The sequence below is a fragment of the Thamnophis elegans genome, chromosome 9 (genome assembly GCF_009769535.1).
Source record: "Thamnophis elegans isolate rThaEle1 chromosome 9, rThaEle1.pri, whole genome shotgun sequence".
NCBI lineage: Eukaryota > Metazoa > Chordata > Lepidosauria > Squamata > Colubridae > Thamnophis > Thamnophis elegans.
In genome coordinates this window covers 31,874,461-31,899,849 of record NC_045549.1, presented here as the reverse complement: position 1 = coordinate 31,899,849, position 25,389 = coordinate 31,874,461, and the positions used below count along the sequence as shown (strand labels likewise).

The window sequence follows — 25,389 nt, the reverse complement described above, 5'->3', positions numbered from 1 at the left end:
ATCTTGGGAGAAACGGATCATGCGATCCTTGAGTTCATGTTCAAGAGAAGGAAGAATAGAGAGAAGTCAAACCTTTATGCTAACTTTCAGAGAAGCAGATTTCAATGAACTGAGGTGGAAGGTAAGTCAAATCCAGTAGATTGCAATTCTGAAGGAGAAATATGTCTGGGAAGGATGGAAAGTTCTGTAAAACACAATGCTGAAACTGCAACAGCAAACAATTTATATTACAAAGAAAAATAAAGTCATCTACAGGTCTCAGTGTGGATATAGACAGATATTCTAAAATGCTGAAGAGAAAGGGAGATGTATAGGAAATAAAAGAAGAAACTTATAACAAAAGGGGGCTAGAAGCCAGTCACCAGAACATCACAGAATGAACTGCAGATGAACATTGTAGAATGAATTGAAACTTACAATATATATTACACCCACCATCTCAACAAACCCTCTTCTTGGTGGGGGGGGGGGTTGTTGGGTGGCTGTGTTAGCAGTACTATGTTGGGATTGGTCAGGCGACTGGCAGAAACAGGACTTCAGCTGTTTAGATGTTGGGAGATTCCTGCCACTTGCTAATGATGAAGGGCCTCTGCTTGCTGCTATATGTGCAACCTAGAGACTGCTGCTTGGAGCTTGCCTTGGCAGCTTTCCAGAGCCGAGGTGGCGCAGTGGTTAAATGCAGCACTGCAGGCTACTTCAGCTGACTGCAGTTCGGCTGTTCAAATCTCACCAGCTCAGGGTTGACTCAGCCTTCCATCCTTCCGAGGTGGGTAAAATGAGGATCCGGATTGTTGTTGGGGGCAATATGCTGACTCTGTAAACCTCTTAGAGAGGGCTGAAAGCCCTATGAAGTGGTATATAAGTCTAACTGCTATTGCTATCTGAACGCCCATCCAGGATGTCGGAACTCTAGAGGTATTGTTATTGGCTAGGCAGGGAGGGAGTGAGGGAATAACAAATAGACACCATGGAGGACGTTTTGCCTTCCTTTCTATTACTCCTGAAGATATTCTGGCTTTCAACGGCTGCTTGTAAATGTAATCATCTGTGATTTATTTGTTGATGAGAGGGCTGATCTGGCCTGCATTACCCAGAACTTTTGGAGGTATGGTCATATGGATTTTAGGTGTGGCATCAGTTCAGACTCTGGAGCAGGAAATTGATGATTATCATCTAGAAAACTCCTTTAGTCTCATGAGCGGTGCAACATCGGCTGTCATATATGAGATATGTTCATTAAGTTGTGCTTGTTGCTATTGTACTAACTTCTCTGCTGCATAGCAACTTCCCAGACTGAGTTCACTGAATCCATTCTGGGTTAAAAGCAGAGTTCTCTAGTCCCCAACCTCAGGTCTATGGATCGACACTGGGTTGCGGCTTGCCAGAAACTGGGCCACACAAACAAGCGAAGCTCCATCTGTGGGATGCAGGCAACATGCGAAACCATGCCCCCTGCAGTCTGTGGACAACCTTTCTCCATTGAACCGGTCCCTAGTGCCCAAAAGGTTGGGGCCTCTGCTCTAGGCTTATAATTTTAGGGGAATTCAATCTACCTCCATTGGGAGTGTGGTCACCATGATAGCCACAGTACTATCCCAAGTCATCCAGTGGATACACACCATCTGCCGTAGCTGTGTCTTTTTCTTGGGTTGAACAACAATTACACAATCCCAGAAAATGGATACTGGACTTTTGTTGAGCTACTATGGAAGTTATATAACTTAATGATTGTGTGATTAATATTTTATTGTCTTTGTTATACTTTGCTGGTAAAAATCAAAACAAACATGAAATAGAAAATTATTCACAATTAGAACCTATGAAGATATTATTTCACTATTATTCCATGTAAGCCTTCAGTCAGTTCCACCAATGTTGATGGGAAATTCTATTTCAAGTGAAAGAAATTTGGGAAACAGAAAGGGCAGTGTTTGCAATAAAATAATAAAAATCCCTCAAGTTTATTTAAAAAAAAGGCTCCGTAGAAACAATATTACCTTATGGTTTATGTAACAAATGTAACAAATTCAACATAATGAAATTCTATTAAAATGCTTACAATCAGGAGGCATTTTTTCCATTAATAACTTATAGTATTCTTTTAGCAATTCCAAATTTTCCTGGTTAAGGCTTTCTTGCAAGGAGGTATCCCCAAACCTAAAGAATCACAAAACATACATGGAAAAAATAAGAACAAAAATGGCATAAATGCAGTAATGAACATGTAAACACGATTCAATCAGAGAAACTGAACAATCTCAGCTTTATGTTTACTAATATGGGTTAATTATTTATAGCATTCTAAAGAAATGGTCTGAAGTATGTGTGTAGATCATATCTGTAACTCCTTAAACCAACCATAATATAAAATTGCCCTCACAATTTAAAGATCTTAAGAAAAAGGCTCTATAACAGGGGTGTCAAACTAGTGGCCTAAGGGTTGGATATGTCACGCACAGGGCACGTCCATCAGCTCCACAAAGGGAAAAATGTCATGAAACATCACATGATGGGAATGTGATGTGGCAAGTTTGACACCCATGCTATATAACATGGGTCATGGAAATAATCTGACGTCAGTATTTATAGTTTTGATTTTACTTTATCAGTTGAGATGGCATAGCTGCCCATTCTGATATTTACTGAATAGTAGACTTGAAACTGGAGGTATCACAACAAAAACAAATACCGTATTTTTCGGACTATAAGATGCACCGGTGTATAAGACGCACCAAGATTTCAAAGAGGTAAGTAAAAAAAAAAGCTTTCATCCTCCCTGGCCCCCAGAACAACTGCAGGCTTCAGCAGTGCTGGGGTAAGGCAAAAATGCCCCCATTTTTCACCAAAATGGGGGCATTTTCCCTTCCCCCAGCCCTACTGAAGCCTGAAGAGTGTTTCTGGGGGGGTGGGGGAAGGCAAAACACCCCTGTTTTGGTGAAAAACAACCCATTTTTCACAAAAATGGGATGCGGGGGCAGGCTTTGGGAGGCCAAAAATGGCTATATTCGGTATATAAGATGTACCAACATTTTCATGCTCTTTTAGGGGGGGGGAAGGTGTGTCTTATACTCCAAAAAATAGGGTAATACCCTTGATTGAAAAATTGGTTGAGAATTGCTGGAAAGTCCTCAGTAAAGCATAGATTATGTCTGTGGAAATATTGATGGAATAAAGCTCCAATGTACAGTACTTCTGCCAGTTTTATGCAATGGTGGGTTCCAGATTCCAGTCTCTAACCATTACAAATATTATCTGTACTGTTTTATAGAGTGGATTTTTGGTCAAGGATCTATCAAATGAAGCCACACTGAAAAAGCCCTTCACCTACTCTTGATTGCTGTTGACTTGAAGTACATGTAATATCAGATTGTCTTTCTCAAACCAAGAGAGAATTGGTCTGAATGTATCATTATTTTTCCTATCCAGGAATAGCAGTAACAAATATTCTCTTGTTTAGGTGACTAAACAAGAGAATAAAACAGACAATTATAGTTGTTAAGCACATTACTGAGTTCTCTTGAAATACTTAGGGATTTTTAGTCAATGAGGATCTAACTGAAAATGAAATCTTTCCTGATATTATTTATTTATTGCAAATTCTGTCTATTCCTAGCCATCTTCTTCTGAATTAAGGTTGGAAGCAAGGTGGGTTAGCATGCAGTACTAGATGCTATTCTAAGTAATTTTCTATGGAAGTATCAAATTATAAAAAAACCATTCAATTTACAGCAGCTAAATTCCAATTCTGACATGGCTGAAGAACACCTTGGCTTTACATTCTTTGGCCCAGTACAAAGTAGAGAGTCAGAGGATATGACCATATCCTATAAAAGCCATTCGTTGGATGTCATACCAGTCATACACAAAGTATGCTTTGTTTTGTTTTACCCTGGCCTAATGCTTCGTCTCAAAAAATGCACTCTAACCCTAACTTTATTTAGCTTTATTCTGCATTGAAAATCTTAATTTCACTATTCCTATATAGGATTGACAATTTTGACATTTATTTTTACATAGATTCTTTTCTTAGCACATTACAACAACACCTAGATTATTCTATTATTTTCTATTATGCATCTTGATTCTTTAAAGCATTTAAAATATTGAATTAAGCTGAAGATGAAGAAATATTATTTCAGAAGTATTAAATTTTTTCATAATATATGCACTTAGTAAATGTCTAAATAGCTAAAAAAATCATTCTAATTTGATCAACCTTATCCATCACAGTCTATTAAAGAGACATTAAAATGGTTATTTCTTCAAATGTCCACTATTATCGATACAATGATAGCATTTACATTATGTGCATTCTTTATTTGTTCACTCAATCAAGAGCTTACAATCATGCTTTTTTGTCTGTCCTTCTCTGGAATAGTTTCTCATCAGTAATTTGGATGATTAATTTGGATGATTAAATCCCTGTGGATCTTTAGAAAATTGCTAAGCCTTGACTATGTTACCATGTTTGGGGAGAAGGGCTTTTACAACTCGCCCTCTGAATGAATAGCTCTTTTTTAATTGTTTGATTTCTGATGGAATTATGTGTATCTTAAAAGAGTTTATAATATTTTGGTTTAAATTTTTGATGATAAAATATTTGTTTTAATCCTAATCTTGTAGTGGTAAATTGTACCTACATAGAAGAAGTTAATCGGAATGGCTACAAGTTGTCTATATTTAGCTGAAGATGTCAACATTTATTTGGACCTAAAAATGGAAAAATCTCTTCAGATACACTGTAGCTGACCAATCAGTTGCTGAGACACAAAGAGGAACTATTAGGCCAGACATGCTGTTCAGATAGAATATTGAGGAGATGGTCCTTTTCTCTCTCTCAAATGAGCTTGACTACTCCAGTCATAAACATGCACCACAGTTCCTGACAAGGATGTATCTTTCATGGGATGAGTTGTTCTAAAAAATGAAATAGTGCCTCTACAATTATGTAGCCAGTGGATTCTTGGTAGACATGAATAAATACTTAGTTTGCTTTATTAAAGTTATATATTCCCAATTATGTATTTTTTTCACTATTTTAATGTCAGTTTATGAATAGAAAAACCCAATATGCACACTTCGTAGATATTTTCCAATTTTCATTTCCTAATATATAGAATGTTATGTATTTTTAATGTGCATAATTTTGTGTGCGCGTGTGTATCAAAAAAAATTGAGTTTCAAACTGTATAGTTTCTGTAAAAACCAGTAAGTTCCAGGCTGCCTATAGAGTCTCCTGTAAACAGCTATAGTTTATATAGATATGAACAGAATGATTTTATCATTTCTCCTTTACTGTATCTTCTCCAGGTAAATTATCATATCCAATCATTTAATTATTTCATGGGATGTTAACATATGGGTAGTTTTTCTATCCATATATAAAACAACACATAACCCTGATGATTTACCTTTCTGCAAGTGTTTGTTGTTCATTGATTCCAACATTAAAGAGGACTGGATAGACATAGAGCAGTTTTCCATCTTTAATCTCTTGAGGAAGCAATTCAAACATCTTTTCTGGAAGCTTTATTTCTATTATATAATGTTCCCTATAAAAACAAAAAGACAAAACTAAATTTGAGTTGTTTCACTTTTTTTAAAAAAAATAACTATATTTTCAATCTGTTTTACTCCCAGGCTGGTAGATAATAATATCTATATTTAAAGAGCAGGATGTTTTCTAATCTTTTCTAATTGAAAAAAAAATTGAAAAATCCATCAGGACACCCAATATCCCTCAGAAAGAAATCCGGAAGAATTGGAGGTTTCAGTGTGGATGCTGTTCCATGGGCCTGATATTAAATTGGAAAAAGGCCTGATGAATGATATTGCTTGAGCAGGGTTGTCAGACTCAAGTGCTTAGATCTGACCTGTGGGGCTGGCTTGGAAACAAGAAAAGACCGGCCCGTGGTGCCTCGGCAGTGAAAACCTGAGCTCTGTTTTTGCTGGCAGAGGGCTAGCAAAACAAACTAAAAACAAAAGGAAAGGAGAAATGTTTCCCTTTGGCATTTGAACATGCAAGAACGGACAGGAGAAAGGGAAAGAGGGAAAAATAAAGAAAAAGAAAGGGAGTTGGGAAGAGAGCAAGGAAGGAAAATAAGGAAAGAGGGGAAGGAAGAAGAAAGGAGAATGAAGAGGGAAGGAAAAAGAAGAAAAAGAAGAAAAGGAAGGAAGGAGATTATAATGAGAGTTAGGAAGGGTCTCAGGGAAGTCCTGCCTTAGCACTTGGCCACCACAGGTTTCCTGAGTGATGTCATGTTTGCCATGCCCACACCTACCCCAGCCATGCCCCCCCAGCCCTCAGAGGTCAAACACAACCCTGATGCGGCCCTCAATGAAATTGAGTTTGACACTCCTGTGCTTGAGTGATAGAGATCACGACAGAGGGATATTGAATATTCACCACCATTGGAAGATCATATCTGGAATATGACTACTATCTTGAGTTGGATCTGGGATAACTTGGGATATGCCTATGGCTGTCATGATGGCCATGAACTCCAGAGCCATTTCCAAGGCCAAATCCAGAGATAGCAAATTGAAGTCTCCCAGGACCATAAGCCTGGCAAACTCTACTCTTCTTCCTGAGATGGCCTACAAAAGCAACAACACTCCCCACTGATCCTGCAAACCCAATTTCAGACACAGTCTCATTTCCAGAAGTTTGGGCCCCCAAACTTAATAATAATTAATATTATTAATTCCCTGATGGTTCCATAAATCCAGCCTGAGGGCTCCAAGCCAACAGATCAATTAATGTTTTATTATCCCATTTATAACACAAATTGGTCTGTAATTCGGAACCCTTATCCAGCTTAGAAAAAAATATTACGTAAGTTCAGTAAATAAATAAGATCTTTTAAAGTTAAAAAGACCTCTAATAAAATATTAAAATTAAAATATTATATAGTGCTTCTATTAATAATTGGAGCCACCAGTACACTGTTTACAGTACTGGTAGTCCTCGACATACAACCACAATCAGCCCAAAATTTCGATTGCTAAGCAAGACAAAATTGTTAAGTGAATTTTGCCCCATTTTACGACTTTTGTTGCCAGTAGTTAAGTGAATCCTGTCAGTTATTAAGTTAGTAACATGGTTGTTAAGTGAATCTGGCTTTCCCATTGAGTTTGCTTGTCAGAAAGTTGCAAAAGCTGTTCACATGACCTCGGGACACTACAATTGTCATTAAGGCATGCCAGTTGCCAAACATCCAAATTTTGATTACGTGGGGTAGTGATCAAATGGGGCATCTGCAATGGTTCTAAGCGTGAAAAATGGACATAAGTCACTTTTTCACTGCCATTGTAACTTTGAATGGTCATTAACATGGTTGTTAAGTGAATCTGGCTTTCCCATTGAGTTTGCTTGTCAGAAAGTTGCAAAAGCTGTTCACATGACCTTGGGACACTACAATTGTCATTAAGGCATGCCAGTTGCCAAACATCCAAATTTTGATTACGTGGGGTAGTGATCAAATGGGGCATCTGCAATGGTTCTAAGCGTGAAAAATGGACATAAGTCACTTTTTCACTGCCATTGTAACTTTGAATGGTCATTAACATGGTTGTTAAGTGAATCTGGCTTTCCCATTGAGTTTGCTTGTCAGAAAGTTGCAAAAGCTGTTCACATGACCTTGGGACACTACAATTGTCATTAAGGCATGCCAGTTGCCAAACATCCAAATTTTGATTACGTGGGGTAGTGCTCAAATGGGGCATCTGCAATGGTTCTAAGCGTGAAAAATGGACATAAGTCACTTTTTCACTGCCATTGTAACTTTGAATGGTCATTAAATGAATGACTGTAAGTCAAGGACTGCATGCAGCATCAAATAAAGTGAGATGGAAAATTAAATCCAGTAAAAAATGTGCGAAAAAAGTTTGCTCCCTCCTGCAAATTTAAAAAAGGTAGGTACCAAGGGAATAATTATTGTTAAAATCCTTGTTTCTAAAAATCAAATATATAAAAATCCACACATTCTCTGGTGTACATCTGCAAAATAATAAACCATTAGAAAGGTATCCAGAATTATAGAAAACACAAGGTTGCAATGTGTCTACACTCCATAAATAATTTAGAAAAATATTTTAGGGATATATTAGCATATGTATGAGCTAGTGTCCATTTATAGAACATAGGAAAGAAATTATATGCAATGTATAAATAATCATGTTTATTTCCTTGAAGGCACCTAGAGCCCAGTGCAGTAATATACGTATTTTATGTAACTTTAGAAACGGAAACAAGTTTCAAACTATTGGGAATACAGACAAAGAAGACAATAGAAAAATGCAGTATTTCAGATACTTCAAGTATTTCAGTATTTCAGATTTTTCTTTATTTGCCAAGAATCAGACCTCGAAAACACTCACTGATTACTGATTTTAAAGTTTCCCTTTCTCATAAGTGCACTTTGATTACTTTCAATTGAAAATCTAAGAAATGTTATCAGGTGGTCTGTAAACTATAGGCTGCAGAACTGGAGAGTGATACTGGGGTTCTTCAATACTGTTTCCTATTAATATTGATCCAATCATCTGGTAATATCTAGTATCATATTCTTTCATGACTGAGATTAATTATTTTTTGTTTTTTGCAATTCCAAGACACTCAGGATTTCCTCATTTGAATTATGAATACAATTGCAACACTTATTGTAGCCAGTAGAGGTTTTATAATATTATTTTTATAGATGCAAACATAGTAATCTGTTTATTATCCACAGTTTGTGGATAACAACGAAGAAACTTTAATTATAAAGACTTGGCAATTTCAAGGTTATAAGAAGTTCCTTGTTATTGAAGACTATTGTTTTCATTATTATTATACTTGACCTCATCAAACATATTTTCCATATATAGTAAAAAACAGAAATTGAAGACAAGGAAAAAATGTAAATTTAAAACAAAACCAAGAACGCCAAAAATATTTCCATTTTGTCTCTCCCCTCCCTACATATTTTCAGCATTAACTCATGTTTATTTTTATGTTCCATTTCATACGAAGTATGTGGTAGCATCTACAGTATTATTGTTATCTTAAAACATTTAAATAGTGCTATGTTTGGATCTGATGACCAGGAAATGAGCAGTGTCCCTGGCTGATAGGCTGGACTAGGGAAATTAAAAAAAAAAAAATCCTGAGAAGGCTAAACAAACTACTTCCACAATACTGTTCAGAAAACTTCATGGGCATATATTCGTACAGACATCAAGAGCCAGATACAACTTGAACAAACTTTCTATTCAAATCTATTCAGCTCTAACTATATAATATTCTGAATGTATACTGCTGTTAATGTTCTTGTAATTCTGTTTCTTTTGTACTTTTAAATACCCTGTACTGTGTATGTGTGGAAATACAGGCGTGCTGCAAAGCAGAATTGGTTCTTTCACATTTGGAAGACGTCTGTGTAATGCTGAGTGAGTATGCAAAATTGAGAGTGAGGGTAGAAAGGAGATAGAAGTGAAGGGTAATGAGAAGAATGGTAATGATGGGTGTGGAAGAAAGGGGAGATCTGGGAGGCAGTGAGGAAGAGTAATCTGCAGGGAATTTATGGAAACCTCTGCCTTTTACTTTTCCCCTAGCTTTATAGACTCCATGATCCTATGAGCATGAAACTAACTTGCATAAGTTTCAAAAGGCATTGAGATTCAAAGTGGAGAGAGGGAAAGAGACAGAAGTATAGCAGGTAGGGGAGGGAAGAGAGTGAGGATTCCTTAACCCGGAGCTGTACTTCTCTTTTCCTTTCTGCTTATGTGGAGGACTGCTGCTTTGATCTAGAAACCTAATTTAGGTTTTATTTTATAGTTTGGCATGCCATGGTCTCACCACAGTATCTAGTTTTGACCAGTGCCATTTTCTGAAGATGGAATACTGCCTCAATATATGTATTATGTTCCATGTAGATTGTGGATACTCCTCACAGCAATCTTGATTTCTAGGCCTACATCTTATGCAAACAAAGCTTTAGCCTTGTGAGAACTCAGTTTAATCTGTGTGGACAAGCCAACTATGAAAATACATTCCAATCTGTGTTGTGAGGCATCAAGCTTTCACACACAAAGTCAGAGTTCTGCATGGGTTGTGTATCCAAAGCTGAATTGCTGCCAGAACTTGTTCCTCCTGGGATTGAGTTCTAGCAGGACTCCAATTTATGTACAGGAAATAATAGATGGGCGAGGAAACTCACGTAATGCTAAACTGATCCCTGCTAAACTGATAGCTGCCTGTTCCACTGGAACAAAGGGAAATGGCTCATTAATTCTATTCATGGAGGGAATCACAAAAATCATTTATCATTTTAAAAGGTTGTGGCACTGCAGAGTTTGGAAACTCTGTAATAATATTTAATTGCACTGATGAAATCTGTGCTAGCTGCTCTTACAGGGATCTGAATGGAATAGGCTGGGATGCAAGACAGCTGTGGCTCCCTCAGAAGCAGAACATTTTTTTAAAAAAAATTAATGGAATTCCACTGCCAGAGGATCTCTTGACATGATTCTTGTGGCTATTCTGTTCCCCCACACCATGGCGTATTTCATTAGAAGAAACCTTCTGCACAACATTTTGTACCCTGAGTTGGTAATGTTGATGAGGTTATTAAGAAGTCTGCTTGGTAAATGGCCTATGCTTAAAACAATGTTTTGTATAATGTTTCTTCCTTTGCCACAGAGTCACTGAGTCTGAAAATGCAGGAAATTTATTTCTGGCAGGCTGTCGTATTTTAATTTAGACATTATAGCAACGATGTCTCATCTTACTATCGGTCACTAAGTTAATGAGGCTCCGTTTGTTTGTGGAGGCTGTTTTTTAAGGAGGGTCCCTATGTTTGTGGAGTTTAAGTACTACTCGTGACCCGTCAAAACCGCGGAGGACAAAATCGCGCTCGACGAAAGCGCGCATTTGACGTCATCACAGCGCGACGAAAAAAATTAAAAATTGAAATAAAATTAAAATTAAAGCAAGCCGATTCACATAAAGGTAAGGGTTAGGGTTAGGGTTAGGTTAAGGGTTAGGTTTAGAGCGTTAGGGTTACGTTTAGCGTTAGGTTAAGGGTTAGCGTTAGGTTTAGCGTTAGGTTAAGGGTTACGTTTAGGGTTAGATTTAGGGTTAGGTTAAGGGTTAGGTTTAGGTTTAGGGTTAGGTTTGGGGGGGTTAGGGTAAGGTTTTCGCTTTATTTTTACATTTTTCGATCACAGCGCGATGTTTTCGTCGCGCTGTGATGATGTCAAATGCGCGCTTTCGTCGAGCGCGATTTTGTCCTCCGCGGTTTTGTGGTGGAATTGTACTACTTGCTAGGAGAATAGCACAAAGTTGCCATGAGGTCGGCAGCCTCTACAAGAAAACTGAATCTCACATCGGATCGACTGGACTCTCTGCAAAAAACAAAAAGGTAAGTTGGGTACTTCTGGGCCCTGGAGTTGGTTGAGGAGCAGATTGAATCCTGCAAGTCCCTGGAGTTGCCAGTTGGCTCGGCAAGATGGCTCGGCCTACAGGCTGTAACTGCCTACCACGTGCCAGTTGCTTCTGTTGACCAGCTTTAGGTTCTCTTGCCTGGCTGAATAGCCAGTTGGAGTAGACCAAAGCCAGGGAGACCCTGAAGAACAGGGAGAGGACCATGGGTGCCTCGGGGGAGGGGGGGAAGGCTTCAGAGCCCAGAAAGGTGAGCCTGGGCCTGTGCTAGGCTTCCAAGCACCCCACTTCAACCTTGAAGGATTCAGTGCTCCACTCAATGACCTGCAGGTTTGTTCAACAATTGCATAGGGGACAGCAGTGATGGGGTTATTGGAGGAGATAGAGGATTCTTAACCATCATTGCAACATGCAACTAAAATGGGCAAGCTCCATTATAGTTACATCTTGAAGACTACCTGTATTCTTCTAATTGTAATCTTTTGTTGGGCCAATTTTGGTCTTAAGATAGCAAAGAAACACCTATATTCAAGCATCAGAAGACATGCTGCTGAGTGTTTTTCATATAAAAAGAAAGACACCTATTCTCCTCTCTTCATTTTTGACAATATAAAATTAAAATCAAAGCAATTTCTCTCCTTAATGAGGCCTGCAATTTCCTTAAATAGAACATCATATCACCTGCAATTTCCTTAAAAGGTGTTCATTTTGATTTCTGTCTCTTTCTTAAACATTACATAACTTCCTCTTCAATTTTTTTTTGCACTACATCAAGTTAACATTTTTAAAAAGAACAGAATACGTACCGTCTTCCAGTTATAACAGGCAGTATGTCATCTGATTTAGTTTCAGTTATTTTAAACATGACTTTTTGCAAGTCTGATATTCCTACAGCCATATCTTCTAGCATCCCAATTTCGTCACCTATAGTGAAAAAACAATTTTTAATAAAAAAGAAAAGAAAATATATATGACTAGAAACTCTGCCTAGTTTAAAGGAAAAAAATGTAAATCAAACATAGATGTCAGTTTTTAAAATTAAACTATATCTACATTTACCATGTGTTTACAAAACGTGTAGTTCTTCCCGCTAATTATTTGCTTATTACGGGTTTCTTTATTTGCATATTAACTAGAAGTTTCTGGATATTTGTTATGTTTTACAACTTCTATGTAAATTCCTAATTTCCCACATAGTAGCAATATTTGGAGATATTTATTCACAAAAGCAGATGTAGGCCCAGATCTAGGATAACATACTGCAATGCAGTATTACTGCACCAAGCCATAAATAATGTTTGTTTAATCTGGCAGGGTATGTTATATGAACCCACTATGAGCACATTTCGTGAATAAATCCATCTTTTCCCTCATTATTGCATAAAACCAACCATTCAGGTTTTTAGGATATTATTACATACAACATTCTTTGGCTGATGTTGGCTTTCATTTGCATCAAGTTCTTTCCAACAATCTAGGAGACTGTAACATATTGGCATAGTACATTTTCAGATCCAAATGATATGGCCTTTTGTAATTGACAGATGGAAATTTTGTTTATTGTGGTTGGTTGCACAGTTAGCCAGATCTTTAGACTGGATTTGGGTTTTTTTTGTCCACATATTGCAGTGGTGTTAAACTGGATTTCTTCAGGGGCTGCATCAGCATTGTGGTTTTTATAGGTGGGCCGCCTGAGGGGGAACGGGACAGACACTTCCTGCAGCACTCTGCTGGCCAAAACAGACGGGGGGGGGCTGTGTGCGGGGCGCCCAATTCACCATTTTCGGCCTGGATGGCCTCCTGCAGCAGTTTTGGCTGGCACTGTTTTGGCTGTTTTTAATCTTTCTATCCAAGGCTTCTAGATCAGCTTGAGTCTAATCCATTATTCCCATTGTATATCTAATGACTGGAATTGCTCAGGTATTAATTGCTTTGATAGATTTCCACCACTGAGTTTGTGGTTTAAGATCTTCTTCCTCTTTTGATGAGTTCACTACTAACTTTATCGATTTTGGTATGCTTTATGTTTAGTCTAAATCAGGGGGAGGGGTCAACTCAATCCCATTGCAGGTCGATTTTGTTTGTGCTTGGGGAGCAGGGATGGGCGTGGCCTGGTCATTGTGACTGACTGGGTGGGCATGGCTGGGTTGGGCTGGGGCGGCATGGGCTGGTCCCTCGCCATTTTCAATCCGGCCTGTGGGCTGCATGTTTGACATATCTGGTCTGAAGCATACCCTAGTATTTCTACTCATCTTTTCACTCAATCTCTTTATGTTATTTTCATGGAGCATCTAGATTCCTTCAATATTTGAAGTGATGATGAGCAGCCCTCTTCCTATCCAGGATCAGGGACAAATAATGCACAGCCTGAAGCTGTAGCTGGTCTTCTCAGCCATAGTTGCACCTGCTCCTTGACCAGAAGATATCAGTACAGGAGAATCCCAGATTTCAAACCGGTTCTGTCTGGTTAGTAACATCCATTCCAAAACCAAAGATGAAAGCTTCCTGGAGTTGGGCAATCCAAAAATCTGAAGCACTCAATCTTGCTTGGGTTGAATTGAAACCTATTGTGCCCCATCCAAGCTCCAACAACCTCCAGGCATTGAGACAGAGTCTCCATGGCATCACTTGAGTGACCTGGGGTAAAGATACAAAGCTGAGTATCATCAGCACACTATTAATACCTCACCCTAAACCATTGGATGACCTTACTCTGTAGTTAATGTAGATGTTAAACAGGAGGGGCCACAGGCTGGATCTTTTCTATCAACAGCGACTGGAACCAGTTGTAGAAGAAGAAAGAAAACCAAAAGAACATGATGTCATTGATTGCCTATTCCCAGAGTCATCTCAGAAGAATACGAAGATTGTTGATAACAAAATACCTGAGAAGTCAAGAATGGATGCACTACCCCCATCTTGCTCCTGCCATTCAAGAGTGCAATCAATACAAAGAGCCTAAACCAAGTCAATGGTTAGATAAGAAAAATATGTGTCCTAAGCAGAAATGTAATTTGAGCAAAAGAAATTCTCAGATTTGACCCTCCTTAGTTCTCTTATGGATAAAGGAGGCGGTGGGGAGACTCTTATAACAGAAGATTGGAAACTGGACAAAAATTATCTCAGTTGATGGGGGTTTAATGATGGGACCTTAAGTAGGGGTGAAATACTGTTTCATTAAGAGACATCTGAACCATCTTCTCCTTCAAAAAGGAATTAACCACTATCAGAACCCAAGTGTACATCTCTTCAAGGAATGCCTAAACTAGCCAAGAGCGAAAAAATTTAATAGAGAGGTGGTTGCACTAATAGTCCTGAGGACCCTGTCTACTTTCTCAGTGTAACAGATCAAACTATCCTCAGATAACTGAGCAACACCCCAGTAACTTCTGCAGCATCTGCATCAAGGCCAGAGTGCAACTTTAGAGCAGATGATTGACTTTGTCAGATTCTAGCATAATCTTTACAGCAAACCTGAAGGTGACCTCCAGAGTGACTCCCACCAGGAGGGACTGAGATGCTCTAAATAGGCTGCTGGATAGCTAAATGCAGGTGCCATAAAGCCAGAGAAATAAAAATGTTTTGCCACCCCACTACCATGAGATAGATCCTATAGCTCCAACTCATGTTTAATCAGATTTGCTACTTATCTCCTTTTAGAAGATATTTGCTACGTGTCACCCTTCAGCACTCTTCTAGGTATCTCTTTCCATTTCATCTCTCTTAGGTACTCTGAGAGTAAAGTCAATTCAGGGAGTGAATAGTTATCTGAGGTACATACTTACTATATGTACTGAGAAGTCCTTCATACTGAACAATTAGGCCCACTGAATGAAGTTGCTGGAGGAAGCCTTGATCACGTAAACTGGAGTGTAACTTGATGATGAATCCACAGATCAATCCAGCAAGCTAGGTTAATAACAATAACCACACAAACATATATATTAATTGCTTCAGCCAAAAGTTGTAATTATTGTAATTATGTAAATCAAATCAGAACCACTGGATCCAATGCTCAGTATATTCTTGCCACAGAAATTAGTCTTGAAAAATATGGATAAGTGGCAGGAAAGAGGGAATAGGTTCTTGGATGTTTATTAATCATAAGCTAGTATCCTTTTGATGTTTGGGCTGAATAGAGTCGGTTGGTAGCCTGCATGTGGCCTACAGACCGTATATTAGGCAGGCCTAGCATTCTTTTTCAAATTTGCACACAATATACCCATTAGTTACTGTTTTGAGAACAAATGACTGCTTCAATGTAACTTACAGACTTTTTATTGCTACCGATGAACCCTACAATCTTAGGCGAGATCATTAAAACATACAATTATATATCTGCTTAAGAGCCAAGGTGGCGCAGTGGTTAAATGCAGCACTGCAGGCTACTGCTAGATCAGCAGGTCAGCGGTTCAAATCTCACCGGCTCAGGGTTGACTCAGCCTTCCATCCTTCCGAGGTGGGTAAAATGAGGACCCAGATTGTTGGGGGCAATATGCTGACTCTCTGTAAACCGCTTAGAGAGGCCTGAAAGGCCTATGAAGCGGTATATAAGTCTACTGCTATTGCTATTGCTATATCCTCCTTTTTTCCTGATTAAAAAATAAAAGCTACAAAAGACATCTTAATAGTATAGTTCTATGTAAATTATACATACAGATTGGACCTGCAAAGTCAAAGCAGCCTTATCAATTAGTCAAGGATCCTATTTCATCATCCTGAGAGTAACATAGACCCACAAATCAGACAAAAATGGAGCTCTTGCTGAAGTTCAGGGCTGTCAAACTTTCAGCTTGTGGGCCGGATGAGTCACATGCTGGCCATGCCCAATTTGGGAGGGGGGGAAAGTTGCAATATGACATGTAACGACATCGTGATGGCTCAAGTTTGACACCCCCACTCTAGTTCTTGTTTTCCTTTTCTTTTTCCTTTAGCTGACATTGGCTGATTTCAAAAATATTTGGATGTCTTTGACCATGTTGGCCTTCTGAAATGCATTAACAAATTCCTGAGCACTGGGCCAAAGCATTAGATAAATTCATTCTTTGAATAGAAATAAGTTCTGGTTGCCTTATTGTTCTGTTTTTAGGTACTTTGTGTGTTTTGTTATTGGCTGTTCTATTTTCAATGATAAAATAAATCCAACAGACCAATAAGGAAGCTTTCCGCTGTTGCTATTTGTGAGTTTAGTGGCTGTAGTAATATTGGATCTGATAAGTATATATTCTTGCCAATAATACTACACGGATTTCTTTTTTATCTCATCAGCAGAAGCTAAGCTTATGCCTACTCCTCTTTTTGTTTCACTGCTATTCTGTTGTCAAGGACTGTCAAAGCTTTCAGTGTCAATTTTAATACTTTCCATAGCTTTTTTTTTCTCATTTAGAAAATTCAACACCGTTATAATGAATTATTAATACATTAATGAACAAAATAAATAAATAATTGAATTAAAATAGTAATCAATCCTCAAAGTACGCAAAAGGAAACAGTCACCTTTTGTGCTTCTTTCTTTCTACTAGGCTTATGTGCCTCTCCAGCTGTTCCTGCCTTTAAGCTATTGTTGGCCAGGATTCTGTTGCTGTGACAGTAAGGGATAATTCTTTGGGAATGAACTAACAGGTGATTTTTTTAAACAAAGAACCACTTCTGTGAGATCAGCAGGTTTATAAAATCTGAAGTGTCAGGTTTCAATGACACTGCTGGAAGCTGATCTCAGCTATTGTGAGACAAGAATAGGCTGAAAAGCCTCATGTTTAAGCAACATAAGCACTGCCTTTTGGATTTGTGACTATATAGACAAAAGACTGATCTTTGCTTAAATAGTGATAGTAGATATTAATTATACTAATTATACTAGTACTTATAGTAAATACTAATTATAATACTATTTATAATAAAATCATTTTAAAACCTTAATGTTACTTTATTATCATTAATAAGGATCATTCAATTATTGAAATCACTTGCAATTTTTATAGATCAGCCTTCAGGAGGGCTAAATGGCAGACATTATAGACAAATAATGTTGATATATAGTTTTTTTTTAAGCAGTGTTGAAGTATTTCAATAATGTCCTCTGTAGTTGTCTCTAAATATCTACTTGTGTGGTTTGTTGATTATTTACGTATTTACTTAATCATCACAAAAAGAAATAAAGCGAAATAAATAAACAAGCACTGTTTCAGAACATACCAGAGAAATCCATTAAAGACATGAGTGTTGGCTTCAAACTGATTGACAAATGAGCATTTTATAATAAATAATCTTGTGCCTGAATATCTGAAATATGTAGTATGTATTACATCTGACTAACATTTTGCCAGTAGAATATTCTTGAAATGAATATAGCTCATAAGCAGGTTGTGTCTTGCAAGAAGGCCAGTGAACTATGAATGGAGAGCAAAAGGAACATGTCATTGGACAGACTGAACTCTTTGATGTGTTGTACTACAATTTTCAAAATTCCCAACTAACTTGCTGAAAGTTATAGTTCAACACAGTGATATGAAACCAGATTGAAGAAGGATGCTTCAGAGAAACGAAGATGTTCTTTGCTGACCTTAAAATTGGTTCAATTAATGCTTACATGATTTACATCTATTATTTTTCAATAAAATAACAGATTATTAAAAGAAAACACCTACTGCTTGACTGAAGACTATATCTCTTCTTAATGTCAACATTAAGCACTGTGGCAAACAACATGAAAGCTCCTGAAGCAGAACAAAAGACATTGACTCCTTTGCTCTAGTCACCACTTCTCTAATACAGTCGTTCAGTGTAACTGTGAGAGGGTACAGTTGTTCATACCAGTCACCTGTAACAAATGAGGAACATTGACAGTGACCATCAAAATAGAATTGAAATATATCAGAACATATGCAACTATCATATCTCATTCATGTACATACTAATTTAAGATTATGTGCCTGATAATGAGAACTTCATTTTCCTATGTAGCTTATTATATAGTCCTCTGCTTCTCTGTACTACTATAGAAACAATATAAACTATAGTTTATTATAACTTAAAGTAGCACTAAATATTCTTGATTGATTTCATGTGGATATGCTGTACATGTAGCTATCTTAAACTATTTTTGTAACATTTCTGACATATTTATTTCAGAAAAAAACCTGAACGAAATGCAGATTTCCTCAATCTGGTGTTATTTTTGCCTTGGAAATTGTTATAATTTTTGTTCCAACATTCATGAAAAAAAATCACCAAATTTTGCTTTGTAACTATTTTATAATATAAGAATGTGTACCATATTTAATGATATTTTCAGTTCCAAATAATTTCCCATTTTTATCTTCAAAAGATGAAGAAAGGAGAAAGAAGAATAAAACAGAAAATTGTCTTTCTCAACCCTTTACTGGATTGTAAGCACCGTTATTATAGATACTATATTTAATTTGTCATGGAACACTGCACCATTTGTGCCTGCATTATCTAATGAGTTTAAAACAAATCCATAAAATGTTCTGTATCTTCCTACTCTATATTGTCAGGTGAACCTCCCCCGGATGAAAAGGATAAAAAAATTAAATAGAGTTGAAGCAAAAGAATTCACTCCCATTAAATATTAAAAGCCACTTTGTTACTCACTACTGCTCCTTCAGTATTTGAAAAGTGCATCAGTTTGAAAGGACTTGCTCTGTCTTAGTTATATCATCACAAATCAAATCATATCTATACATCATTTTGTCATGCATTCCACCCTCTCTCTTAACTCCAATGAATTGCAGTCCACTACTGATCTATTAAGTATTAAATTCACTTCCATATATTTTCATGATCTCATGATGTAGGCAGATCTGTTTGTACAGTTCCAAACTGTCATATCATTTCACATGACTTCTGCCTACATACAATTTTGTGAGTATTCAATAAATGCTAGAAACTTTTTAAAAAAAAAGATAAATGATACAAATATAACCCAACAATTGCGAAAAGAACAATACAAGAGATATTACTAACATGATGGAACTAGACAAGTATCTATGATAGACATGATGGACCAATTTGGTAAATACTATCCAATATTATATAGTAAATAGACATCTGGCATGCAGAACCTGGAAAAATATTTGAATACAATATTATAAAAATTAAAGCTCAATAAAAATATTTTAATTAAACCATAACAGAAAATAAAACTAAAGAAGCAATTTAAAAACTGAAACTGAACAGAACTCCAGGAGTTAATGGTACCTCTAAAATATACAACACTTACTTATTAAATTCTAGGTTGCATGAGTCCATTATTCTGGGTGCTTTGATATTCACAATAGTCAAAAAATTGCTAATAAAACCAATAAAACAAGTGTACCTGGAGGGAGCAGCAACCAAGAATCTTGTCCCACACCAGAGACAAAAACAGACAAAATTCCTGCTTATCCATATTAGAGTGAGGGGGAAAACCATAAGATGTTTAACTATTTAGATATTTAAAGAGGCATTTAATTATTGAATGCAATTCTATCATAACTGCAGTGAACAGACAATAAACATGCTTTTTTTTTCCATTTGGACATAATGGTGGAAAATATATTCCTGAAGCCTTGTGATAGAATCTTAAAATAAAAGCTTGTTTAATGTCCAAAGATGGATGCCATCCAAAAGCGTAGCCCATCAACTTCATATCCCTGGCAAAATGTTCCACAAGGAGAAATTCTACATATTATAGATTGCTACCTGAGAATTAAAAAAATCCAGGTCAAAATAACCCATTAGGTAACAGCAGTTTCTGTTTTCTCAGATTCTTATTTCATATCTCATGGGTGACTGCAGGTTACAGCTGAATGGCAATTCTACATTGTTTTTCTCTCACAGTGGGAAATTGTAAAAAAAAAATCTTACTAAATGGAAACTAGCTTGACAGGGAGATAGGGACAAAAACCTCAATGATATCTGACTTTATATCTTCACATTGTTTTCCACCCTATTTTTAGATGGGAGCATATTCCGTTTTCATAATCCATCTCCAGGTTGAAGCACTACAGCTCAAGAAAAAATATATTATTCATCTATTGAAAATGAAGTTTTTTAATATGTAAAAAACTGATAACATGCAAGCTTAACCTATCCATACTTTTCATCCACTTAAATATTTTGAAATTGCAATTTCAAAAGTTTGGTGATTTATTGGAATGTTCCAGCGTTACCATGTTGTATTTTTCAATATATTTTTACACTTTATACATGTGAAGAAAAACAACAACCAATCAAAGAACAGGAAACAAGAAACTACATAGAATCTAATGGACTATGTTTAAATTATTATACTTTAGATATATGTTAATAATGTCAAAATATTAACCAGCAGGAAATTAACCAAGTAAAAGGATAGAAATTATGGAAGAAATTGTTCCTTGTGTAACAATTAAGTAAATAAATATCAAGGAAAAAGGCTGGAATAGATTCCGGTACAATATAAAATACTTGGTCATTATATTCTGAATTGATAATGTAAAATTTGTGAAAGGATAACATCTAAAATGTATAGACCCCCCCAAACCATAAATCTTGTAGAACAATATAAATTCAATGAATTACTTCATGCATGTGATACCAGTTAAAAAACATTACTGTAAGTTCTGCAGTGAAACCACTGCAATTGAAACTAAGGAATTGAGAATTATTTTATGATAGAAATGTAGTTTTTAAAATATTTATCAGTTATATAAATTAATAGTAATTTTATCATATTTTTTATCCTCAAGGCCTAATTCATTTGGGACAGCAAATATGGCACACTTTAAAGAATTTGTCAAAATGCCTCGCATATTACTTTTACTTTCCTAAATCCTAATGTATGTAGTACCAGCTTCTAAAATTCAATAAACTGTCAATGCATGCTGGCTTGTACAAGTTGCCATTTTCAAATATTTAAGCTCATAAACATTACCTATTTTTCATGCAAAGCTTGCACAGAACACTAATAATAGGTGATGCTCATTTTGCCTTAATAAAAACATCTACAGAAAAGTAACCTTTTCTATGAGTTTCACCTCTGCTCTCTGCAGTCCCTCAATAACCTGCAAGATCAATTCATAATGGAATTTAATTGTGGAAAAACTCTGCTCACTCATTCATGCCTCAGTCACCTCCTGTTTGGATTACTACAACATGCTTTGTATGGGACTGCCCCTGAAAACTATTTGGAAGCTGCAACTGATTAAGAATGCAATGGTAGAATTAATTTTGAGTGTCCTACGATCCAACCTTTATTACAATCTTTAGGACAGAAAGTTTGCCATCCTCCTAGGTCAGGTAGAGTAGAAAAGCTCTAGGTTACTTCTTGTAACATAATGGATGACCTTGGGAGCACAAGGGGAGAGATGTTGCCTAGAAAACAATCAGACATGAGAGGCAGGGATTCCCTATGGATTATTGGCCAGAGGAAGAAATTTAGGAAGTGATAATAGGAAGTTTGTACCATCAGACTTGAAAGATTCTGTTAATGTATCATTTCAGTAAAGTAGAGTTAGCTCATTTAGTTATGTTTCCTGTCTGATTTACCTGGCTGACATCTCCCTTTAATGTTGTCTCCAAATGAGACCTGATACATGCCTTCTTAGCAGCCAACCCACCCTTCCACTTGAGTTCCAAGAGATCCCAAATCTTTTAATCTTCAGGAGACCTGTGAACAGCTGACTTTTCCCCAAACAATTAGACTTGGGTGGGGATTAACTGGAAGAATATTTGGTCTAGTGCCTGTGGAGAAGGAATGTTTTATTTTTAAATCATGTTTTTATGAATTATTATGAGTTGGTAGAATTGTTATATGGGACAGGTAGCCATGCAGACCAATGTCATGTAAATTAATAATAATTTTGAAAAAGACTGCCTTGTTTGCCATGAGAAGCACAGTTGAAACTGACATAAGTTGGATATTATTTGTCAATTTCATTTTACTAGTGAAGAAGAATTGGGAATCTTTCTATCTTCTTTAACCCTTGATATTTCTGTCCTTGATATAGAATTTTTTTTATTTCTGGGAATGTGAATAAATTCTGAACATGTATACATATTATTCATGCATGGGTGTATAATAAATTGTACTTTCACCAGCAGTGCAAGTTGTAGTGTAAATTCAATTAGATACAGTTAGAAAGAAGTACTATGCTTGTTTCTAACTGTATCCAACAAACCTTTATTAAATTATTATGATGGCCTTTGGGCAAGAAAGATCTATGGTATATTTGGTTTTCCTAGGAAGTTAAAGCAGAGAGACAAAAACAAGAACCTTGGGTTCTTGTGGTATCTCCATGATGTAAGAAAAATAGAATTGACTATCAACAAAAGTATTATAGTAGCTTCTTTACCAAGGTATTATGAATATTTATATTTCAGGGACCCTAACCAGACTGAAGTAATAGTTATGAGATTTAGCAATAAGTACACATGATGAACTCCAATTAGAACAACAAAATTATAAAGGAAGATATAAAGGTCCACCTGAAGATATATGCTGAGAAATGTGCAGATTTTCTGGGAGACAAAATTGCTCAGCTTTGTTCCTAATTAAATGCTTCTTTCCTCTTTTGCCAATCTCAGTCAGTGTTGATAGGTAGCAAGAGGTAAGTACTCTCGTAGTACTCTCTTTGCTTCTGTTTAACATCTACATGAAGCCACTGGGTGAGATCATCTGTCACCATGGACTGAGATATCATCAATATGCTGATGATACTCAGCTGTATGTCTTAGCCCATGGTGAGTTAAGTGATGCCATAACCTCCTTCTAGTATAAGTGTATTGTCATTGTACTTAAATACAACAAAATTGGTTCTCACAGTGCCTGGAGGCTGTTAGGGGCTGGATGGGCAGCAACAGGCTGAAACTGAATTCTGGCAAGGCTGAGTGGTCTCTGGTTTTGGGGTTCTTTGCCACCTTTGGTCTTGGATGGGGTAGTACTGCCCCAAACAGACCCAATGCATAATCTGGGGGTTCTCCTGGATTCATGACTCCTGCTCAAGGAACAGGTGGCAGTTACAGCCACACAGAGCCTTTGAGCAACTGCAGGTTGTGCACCAATATCGACCAATAATCCCTACTCATATTCATTCATGCCCTGGTCATCTTCTGTCTTGACTATTGCAATGCACTTTATATGGGATTGCCCTTGAATAGCATCCAGAAATACAGTTAATTCAAAATGCAGCAGCCTGCATGATTTTGTGCAGACCTCGATGTGCACATGAAGACACCGCATTGGTTGCAGATTTGCTTCCAGTTGCAATTGAAGGTGTGGTTTGTCTCCTTTAAAGCCCTTCATAGATTGGGACTAGATTATCTGAGGGACCGCCTCTTGCCGGTCACATCTACTTGACCGGCTAGAGCAGGGGAGGCAAGGACTGTTACGGGTTCCATCCCCTAAGAAGGTACATTTGGAGGTCCAGAAGAAGAGCCTTCTCTATGGTGGCTCCTTCCCTTTGGAATATCATTCCTTCAGAAATAAGACTGGTTCCCAATTTGACATTCTTTTATAAATCCCTGAAGACTCAGAAGTGGGACAGAGCCCATGAAATGACTCATTTGACTGTGTGCTGTTGCTGGGGGTGGCGGGGTGGGGTTATTGTTCTTTCTTTCTTTTTTATTTTATTTTATTTTCTATACTGTGCTTTTATTGCTTGAAGGCTGCCAAGAGCGCTGTGAGTGAGTAGGTGGCCATATACATGCCCCCCCCAATAAAATTAATTAATTAATAGATAACATTATAGGACATGTTGAGTCTTCTAATCCAACATCCTGCCCAGATCATGAATCCTGCTACTATCCCAGACAAAATTTGTTGCATGAATGAGAATAACAAATCTCTTTGATAAAGGAATTCCATTTCATAAACAGTTTAATAGAGCTGTTATTAATTCAATAAATACAGCATCAATGGTCATCTACAAATGGCTTGTCAAAGAACAGACAAAATTAGGAGATTGATTTGATTTAGTATTCAAGAAAAAAAGTAAGCTGTTTGCTAAAGTTTTATGTCATTTATCCATCTTGTTTGTTCATGCCATAAACTGAGTGAATGTGTAGATAACAAATATAATCAATCCTATCAATAAATTCCTTTATACTGGAGATTTGTGAGTATTGTATATATGTGTATATGTGTGAACACATACACGTTTCTGTAAATAATGCACAAGGACTTTTTTTTTTAAAAGAGGGACATATAGTGTATGAATTTCAAACTTTCTACTGCGAACACAACAATTGTATAATTGCTTTATAAAAACATTATTTAAAAGGAATATTTTGTATCTGCTTTACTCTGCAATGAAATCATAATGCTGATGACACCATAGATGGTTACTATGGAAACTGATCTGAAATCCAGCCTTAAAAGATATTCATCAAATTTGAAGAAAAATAAGGGGAATATATCTTTCTAGTTTAAGATTGGCAATATAGGGAAATTTTAATGCAATTGGCAATATAGAGAAATTTTAATGCAAAAGAAATATAAACCAAAGATAGAACTACAAAAAATTGTTCCACAAACAAGCATACATAACTATCAAAGGATTCTCTTCTGAGAAAAGAAACATTCAGGAGGATAAAAGGATCAGAAATAGTAAGACAAAGAACTGAAAGTGTGAAGAAAATAAAATAGTAAATATAGTTGAAAATAATTTACTCCCATTCACTCTACCTCTCTGTTTTCCATCCTTGCAAAAATCTCTTGCCTCCTCATACTGCTTTATGCATTGCCTTTTCCTTTTGAAATGTTCTTTTTTATCCTTTTTGGGAAAGCCTAGCGTATGTTTATCTCCTTCTTCTCAATTGTGTATACTGTATATTTGATTTATGATGAGATGGTCATTCATTCTTTCTATATGATCTATGTTTTTTCTACACTTCTATGTTTTTTTAAAATAATAGTCATTAATATTTGTATTCAGTCCACATTCACTCATTTTTAACAATCTCTTATTTTACCACACATACTTAAA

General features: G+C 36.7%; 1 protein-coding gene across 1 annotated transcript in view; it reads right to left on the bottom strand.

Moving 5' to 3' along the window:
- INPP4B (inositol polyphosphate-4-phosphatase type II B) overlaps positions 1-25,389 on the bottom strand; it is a 235,260-nt gene that overhangs the window by 39,343 nt on the left and 170,528 nt on the right. The window contains 5 exon segments of the mRNA XM_032223560.1: positions 2,060-2,157; positions 5,412-5,552; positions 12,229-12,346; positions 15,208-15,331; positions 18,070-18,242. Coding sequence (XP_032079451.1) covers positions 2,060-2,157; positions 5,412-5,552; positions 12,229-12,346; positions 15,208-15,331; positions 18,070-18,242 — 654 coding nt within the window.